The sequence below is a fragment of the Thermobia domestica genome, chromosome 2 (genome assembly GCF_964235325.1).
Source record: "Thermobia domestica chromosome 2, izTheDome1.hap1.1, whole genome shotgun sequence".
NCBI classification, from domain to species: Eukaryota; Metazoa; Arthropoda; class Insecta; order Zygentoma; family Lepismatidae; genus Thermobia; species Thermobia domestica.
The window spans coordinates 356,719,767-356,728,279 of NC_137455.1; the positions used below are offsets into that span (position 1 = coordinate 356,719,767).

The 8,513-nt window shown below is 38.3% G+C and overlaps 1 protein-coding gene across 3 annotated transcripts in view; it reads left to right on the forward strand.

Annotated features, from left to right (window-relative positions):
• The window catches only part of LOC145678802 (uncharacterized), a 30,807-nt gene extending 24,218 nt beyond the window's left edge, over positions 1 to 6,589 (forward strand). For all 3 annotated transcript variants that reach the window (XM_081749319.1, XM_081749320.1, XM_081749321.1), the window contains one exon: positions 3,655 to 6,589. In XM_081749319.1, coding sequence (XP_081605445.1) covers positions 3,655 to 6,417 — 2,763 coding nt within the window. In that variant the 3' untranslated portion in view covers positions 6,418 to 6,589. The remainder of the gene's footprint in view (positions 1 to 3,654) is intronic.
• The last annotated feature ends 1,924 nt before the right edge of the window (positions 6,590 to 8,513 follow it).

The window sequence follows — 8,513 nt, forward strand, 5'->3', positions numbered from 1 at the left end:
AATGTCATAGCCTTCTATGTTTCTAGCCACGAAGTGAAAATGGCAACGCCTGACAATGTTCATGTTCTTACGCCGATTCATTACAAAGAGCAACATTGAAAAATTTGCAGAAAGCATTTATTTGCAAACAATATACACACTGACAGGTTTTATAGTTCTTTGCCATTTCACATAATGTAGTTAAAATATCAAAACAATAAAATTAAACGTCGATGATATGTGCTCTTAACGAACTAAGATTTCAAGAGTTACGGCCACTTTACGACTTATTATGTTCTGTTTACGTAATGCAAGTCACCACTGCGAAGCGTTCCCAACACGTTAAAACAGACAAGATCATTTTGTAAGGTTTGCGTCAACGTATATAGAGCCTAATTCCACTTCAGATGAAACTGACTGTAAATTTGAAATGGAATGGGAGTGAGGGAGGACACACGCTCACTATAGAAAGAGCTCAAAATAGATTATACCACGGATATCCCACTAAACACTTCACTCAACATCATTTTGCATAGGTGGAGATCCTTTTCTGGCACAGTTCCTGCGGCCCCTTCCATTAGGTACCCACTGACGTTTGCGTGTAATTTTATGGTAGAGGATCCACCTTTCATTTCCCGTCAGCATTCTGACCAGAAATGTCTAGTTTTATAATGGATGAGCAGAGAACTGGAGATTTCCATTCACTGCTGCTTCTGTTAACGCGTTAACGCATGGAGTACCCACTTTGCGAGTTTCAACAAGTACAATGCAACTGGACAATAGTATGCATTGGATTTGTCCCCGCCACTGCTCGCAGTGCATTGTTGTTCAGCTGCAAAGGTCTTCGTTCTCGTGGCTTGTCAGTGAGGCTGATGTCCCCAGACCGAAACCTCTGGTACTTTTCACGTCTACAACACTCTGACCGTATACGAGATGGAAATTTCACGCCGCTACGCTGGTTGAATGTCCCTGGTAAAAATCCATACAGCATTACGTGCTGTATTTGGTCCTCCGACACTGTTATGATCTAAAACAAGCCACAATTCTAAAACTTGGAATATACTGTTCTCCTTCCACAAACTACTATACAATGAAGTGCTCTATATGACAGATCTATGCCACATGCAGTCTATTTCGATATTCGCTCGTCAGATGCTGTCATTTCAGTGGTCACCTAAAAAATGACATTACATATGAGATGGCGTTGTTTCTCTCTAATATATTTTTGTCTTTCCAGCTTCAGACGTCTTGTTTTAAGATAAAAACCTGAAGAATTTAAATAATAACAAATAAATAAAAAACAGAAAATCTAGTAAAATAAAATCACCAACAAGACAAGTGCACAAGTCATAAAAAAAGAGAAAAAAAATCAGGACATCTTGAAAGTCGTCTTGCACTACTTCATTTTTCAAAAATTGTTTCTTTCTTGCTATCCATGCAGAATTTTATTAGTTCTTAAATTTTTTAAACGTGATCCATAGAGCGCTAATTTAAATCCAGTTTTTATCTAAATTTCCAAGTTCAGTATTTAATTTCAGTAGTTTTGATGAAAATCATTTCAAACATTTGTCTTTCTATGAAAGAATAGGGCATTTTCTTGTATTAATTTTACTTACAAGCAGTGAAGTATTTAAGGGGGCTATCGGGCTCAACCCTCTCCGCCGAAATAAATTTGCTATTTTTTCGCATTTCACGTGCAACAATAATCCTTCGTACTATTTCTAAGAATTTCATTGACTTTCCATTTTTATGCTCTTTGTTCAGGAATAATACTGTATTCGTCAAATTTCATTCCATGTAAGAAATGTGTTCTTTTTTTCTTTCTTTCGTCCATTCTACTCTTCTGTTTCTTTTTCTTAGTTGTTACTTTCTTTCGTTTCTCCTATCATACTTTCGACCGTTGTTATTTGTCATTCAAGTCGATCTTCGTCAGTAACACAAAACTAAAAGCAGATGATAAGCGAAACTGGTGTTCCACACCAATGTGCAACGGATATCAACATAATAGAACTTTAGTTATTATAGCAATGGAATATTTACACCGTTTAGTTATAAATAAAGGTAAATGTTTAAATTAAAGAAAATCATGAGGGGGAGGGGGTCCACGTCTCATATAGCCTCGCCGCTGAAAGGAATGCTAAACTAAAATCAGCTCAACTCGATATGTATCGCATACAGTAGAGAACAGAATAATTCGCCTCTGGCATGATCCAAGGATGTTATAAAATACAAGATTTGCTCATATGTATCTTCATCCTATTAACACAATGAAGCCAGAAAACAACGCAGCATCGGCACGTCTAATTGGCTACTCTCGTTTCTGCCATGAATGTTGTCTCAAAATATTACGATCTTAGTGGGCGGAACGGGCAGAGTGGAGTCGGAGAAACTGTGACGTATGGCTTCACGATGTTGTTGGATAGGCAGATCCGCTATTTTATAACATCCTTGGAATGATCATTATCGATACTGAGGTGATCATCCGCGAGTGTCGGACTGGCCAAGTTGAAGGCCCTTGACGCGGGTTCTTAAAGCCTCCCTTTTAAACTTAACACGTCAGTTTCATAAGTGACAAAAATCATATTTTCTGTATTGAATAAATATCTAGTAAAAAAAAAAAAAAAAAAAAAAAAAAAAAAAAAAAAAAAAAAAAACAGATCGGAAAAAGATTACAATAATATGAGACAATCAAACGTAATTGTGACTTCAGTTACTTTGACAGTTTTTTACGCAGTTCTTCACTTGATGAGGCAACCTTTTCGGTAGGAAGACTCAAGAAAGCATTTGCGATTGCAAAACTTCGACCAAGGCCTACAGGTCCTGCGCCTCGTGATCCCTGCTAGACCCCTCGGGCCTTGGGCCCTTGCTGATTACCAAGTAGCTTATGTGGCCAGCCCACCACTGTATGAGGAATTAGTTTGTATTATAGAGTCTGAAATTATACGTTTCAACGTATGACCTTCTCTGTTGAGATAATACCATTATAAATAAAATATAACTTACTCGCCCACTATTTTGACAGAATAAGGGATTCCATACACACCAAAAGCTTTTAGATTTACAAATGATGTACTCTATTAGTATGTTTTTGAAACTAATTGTAAATTACTAACTGCAGTGCCGTGCCGTGGAAAATCAGCGCCAGGGACGAGAGTATACGACGGCGCCCCTATACATATGAGTGAGGTAGACAGACCAGCGGCGAAGCGCCACTATGGTTAACGCGAATCGTAAGAAAATTTTAAAAAAAATTGCTCCCTGCTTTTCCTTGATTTTGAGCACTTTTTATTAATTTTTGACTTCCATTTTACATAAGTCTATATGGACATGCATTTTCCTAATATGAGTAACATTATAGGACCACTTCCTAAAGCAAGGAGAGGATTTAAGTACATACTAGTAATATTTCAAGTAATTTCTCCTCTCTCTTTTTTATTTCCTTCTTTTCTTTTCTTTTCCTCCCGAATTTTGTTCCCTCACCCCCACGGCACGGCAACTAGATTTTTTCATTACCATTTAATTGTTCTTTTCTTCTAAAAGAGAAAATTAAAACAATTATTATTTCTCGTTAACTGTATTGTAGCATACTAATTGTATGATAAATCTTAAAAGTATTAGCCAATGAAGAGCCAATAATTATTAATAAGTCATTTGTTTTTTGTTTTTTCTTTCCAGCTGGCTGAATTTCGAACTCTCACTTCAAGCCATGGAGGACCGTTGATAAGGAATTACAGACCAGTACAACCGTTAAATGGTCGACTTGTTTTCAATGTAACATTAGAGCCAGAGGTGTTAGCGAAAGAAAAGAAATCGTCTCCTATGCCAATACAACCGGGGGTTCCAAACGTTCAGATTGTGCAAAATATCCAAGATATCAGCTATGGCAAACATCCTTTTGAGTTTAGCCCTGAATCTGACACATCAACCTTAAATGCAAAAGTAAATGAGACTAAACAGGCAAAGAAGAATACGGAGGATGAAGTTGAGACCGACGATATGTGGAAATTGCGCAAGATAACTATTATGTTACGGCCAATGCAAGGACAAGGAAAGGACGAATTACAAGATGCTGTTCGCCAAAAAGAGGAAAGCCCCACAAGAACGAAACGAATATTGTTAAATCCCTTCGAAGCATCACAAATAGAGTTCGTTATTCCAAAAGTTGCCGACATGCCTTCACAACTTTGCATTAAACATTCAGATACAGAGGAGAAACAGAGTACTTCAGCAGCAAAATCTATCAAGGCTCTTGAGTCACAAATTATAGCAAATGAGAAACCTATTGAATCTAAAAAAGCTGTTGTGAAACAAGATCAATCATCAGCTTGTTCAGTTTCATCTAAAACTCGTAGAGATGTGAAGTCCAAGACACAAGAACTTGCTAAACCAGAGCTAGCTCAGGCAAAACCACAAGGTGAAATACATGAGAATGATGCCACTCTAGGGAAATTTGGTGTATCAGTGAATGACAAGAAGCAATCAACACGAGATGTCAAGAAGACTGTTCCTAAAAGAACCCAAGAAACACTGAATCAAAAATCATGGACAAATCCTGTAGTTATTAACCGTGCAGAGGTTGATAAATTCAAAACACTCCCTTGTGCTCCTGAGTTACGAAAAATAACAGGTCAGAAAACTGAAAATGACTTTAATTTAGTTGAATCTCTTCCTAAACAGGATATAATTTTGAAACCAAATGATACAAACAAAATACAACCTCCCGAATCTAAACCAAAATCTCAAGCAGCACGTGATCTTGATAGCAAGAAAGTAACAGGACGAAATGAGCAACAGACATCAAGTAAAACTCCATCAGAACGAAGACGATCTGGATCACGCACTTTGCATCAAGATAGCACCAACCAGAACGGAAGCACTCCAGCAACAAAAAGAAAATCAGGAGTTTCAAGTCCTACTCGCAGAGTAAATAAAATTTCGACGGAACGTCTGAATTCTGCCGAAAAACGTCACATTGAAGCACAAATTAGACACATGGAAAAGCAGGATTGGAAATTAGCTCAGAGAGTGGCCAATCAAACTTGTCCCATCGGTGAAACTTCAAAGACTATTGATTCTCGAGTTGATTCTCAGAAACAAGATAAAAGTGAAGTGAAACTAGACAAATCTCAAGATTTTCCTGAGAAACAGGTCCAGAAACAGGAGACGAAAAACGATGGAAAGCCAACAACTACTGTAAATAATGTGTTACTGTATGACAAGTTTCAAAAACCATTTGATGACAATGACGAAGACACCGCTTACCCTGTAGATGTTATAGTGAAAAATGCTAAAACTTGCTCAAAATTTTACAGAGGAACTTACAAATCTGGTGAAGATATAGCTCAGGAAAACACAGAGATTTCGAGAAATCATGACAACAAACTAGATAACCTTCTTCTTGGACCTCATTCTATACGGTTATACAGCGTTCCTCAATTTTCACACGGTACGGAAAATTTAGCTGCACCTACACATTCAGTACCCGATAATTCTAAGAAAGAACATACATTTAAAACAGAATTGCGTGCTACAAGTAGGAGTCCTCATAATATAGATTTAAAAGTAACAACCGATGCAGATATAGTAAGCGACCCCAGTAAGACGAAAGCCTACCCTTTCGCTACTACATCTTCTGGGAAACATGAGAACTATTTTCAACCAAAGAATATTCTCCCTCAGCAAACAGATCAGGAATTAGAATATTATGATGCGAGCAAAACTTCTTCTTTTGTACAAGATCGTAAAAGTAAATCTAATCAATCCAATGGTAATCGAGACTTGAAAGAAGAAATTACATTTGTTGATAGAAATTCAAAGTGTGATTATAAGCCTATTAATGCATCAGATACATCTACAAAAGAAGTTTATACAGCCAAGGACAAAGCTGAAACTCAACCATCTATTATTTCTGACACTAATAATGATCTTTCCTCTGATTATTATGTGAATGTTACTGTTAGCAATAAGAAAGGTGTAACTAAGTCCGAAGTTGTTATTGGTTCAGACGAAAAAGACTCGGTTATTGTACATTCAGGTGAATATCAGACAAAACGTTTATCCGATCAACGTAATGCACACAAATTCATTGAACAATCGGATAAAAAGAGTCGGGATCAAGACATTCACTCACGGACCTCCGATAGATGTCAAGAAGATTCTGATTCACATAATAAAGCCACAAAGTTGTCGAAGCCAAGTCATGAACCATCAAACACGAACGCTGACGATATGTCGAGTTCATTTTCACCCGAATTTTCAAATTGCGGTGCATTTGGAACCCACGGAAAGGTTAAAAAGCATGGAAGGACTCAGGAGTCAAAAGAGCCATCTTTGATAACATGTATCAATGCTACAGATTTACAATTAGGTGGTACAGATTCTCGTGGCCGCTACAGGAAGCAATCTTCTGAACTGTATGTACATGGAATACAAAGATGAATTTTAAGCATTTCGTTTCTCTATTATGTTACAATGCTCACTTGAAACTATGTAAGTGTAAACAGTTGAACGTAGTTTTGTCCGATTCTTTCTAGTATGCACACAAAACATTGTAAAAAAAAAAAAAAAAAGTTATTTCTTGTATAAAATGTATGAAGATTTTTTCTAAGTATTGGTGTGAAAATTTATTTTAACTTTAACTTTCGTCCATGCTGATGGCATTACATTCACATACTAGCGTGCAAAACTTAAAGTCGAAAGTAAATTTTTCATGCAGTGTCACTCCCAAAGTGGCATAGATTGGTGAAATTTCAACCATACCGGTACATAGAAAGTAGTGCTACAGTATGACACAGGAAACAGGAGAAAGAAATACTTTATTAAAAGAATAAAACTGGCAGTTTTATACAGAGGCAAGAACTTACACTAAAAATACTGCTACCCATGGTATCCTTTCTGCCATTACAGCAGTAAAATGGTCCTTACAAGGGTGTGATAACCACAGACAGTGATGCATTCTCTGCAATGTGTTCTCATGCTGCTTACGAAGTTGATAATGAGTTACGGTATGGAGTTCCGTTCCTCCACCAGCGCTGTTGACAATTGCTGGATGGTCCTTGGTGCATCTGGACGTGCAACACCCATGACGTCTCCCCATGGCATCCCAAACGTACGTGATGGGATTCAAGTCAGGGGAACAGATAGGACATCATATTCAGGGAATATCATCTCGTTCTAAGAGCTCCAGCGCCTGTGCTGTTCGATCTGGTTGCGCATTATCATTTTTAAAGAAGTCGGGGCCTACTATACCTATTAAGACAGTGTTACAATAATGTTGACCGATAAGTATTCCGCCTTTGAAAATTTGGAGGACGTTATGCCCATACAACATTATGACTTCCCACCAAGAATACCGGTCCACCAAAATGATCGTGTTCGATAATGATCCTGGGTTCATTGGGTGTTTGAACCACTTGCTAGATGAGTGTACTCCAGAATCACTACTCACATTGAATCTGCTCTCATCGGAGTAGAGAACGTGATCTTACTTGCCCTAGATCCGGTCTTGATGTTCTTGGCATCACCATAAACGGTGTAGCCGATGTTGTGCTCTCAACGGAATACAATGTAATGGCTGTCGAGCAAAGAGACCATCCCTTTGCAGTCGATCTATCACTGTGAAGCGTGATACTGGGTGACTTGCTGTCCTCTTATATGTGTTTGCAATTGTAGCCGTTGTCCAATGTCGGTCCCTTCTTGTCTGTTTCACAATGTAGCGATCTTCCTCTCTGTAATTGACCGTGATCTACCACTATCACTCCTTTGCACAGTATCGCCTGTGGTTCGGAATGCTGCTCCCAATTCGTCTACGAATGGAGGGTTTATCGTCCATCAAAACGATTTCAGATCCAACGTTCCAATACTTGGTTTGATTTGATTTTTATTTAGGTATTCCTTTCAGCAGCGTGACTATGTGACACGTAAACATACGTACAGCTTAATGTGGGATCCGAACCACATGAACTCCCACCGGAAATTGAACGCGAGTCTCCCACGCCAAAGCCATGTACGCTAACCGCTTAGCCACGAGGGAGCTCAACACTTCAGTACTGATCATCTTACTTATCTCAATTTTATATCACTGAGTGTCAGAGACTCAGCAAAGAGGTTGGTGCGGATATCGACCACGATGCTACCCTATGGTAAGAAACAACCACCAGAATAGTGATACCTTTCCCTAATGTATGGTGGGTGGCATCCTGTGTTCACCCCTCACTACATCAGAAATTGATCTGTGGATCTGCAATTGCTCTCTTTCCCAGAGTTTGAGTAATATATACATTTTAGTCAACTGTATGCGAATAAAAAACGTGAAACTTTTACGTCGGTGAAGAACTTCGTCTCCCCCAATAAACCTTGAAATGATCTACTGGCAGGCAAAATCAGTGTGGGGTCCAAAGACCAGTTGCAATTGAATAGAATCCCAACATTTTAGATTGAGAACGGTCTATTTCCAACAATTTCCCCCTCTTTTCATTTTTTTAAAGTCTCATAACGGAGACATACTATATAGTTTAGTGATTTTCCAATCTCTG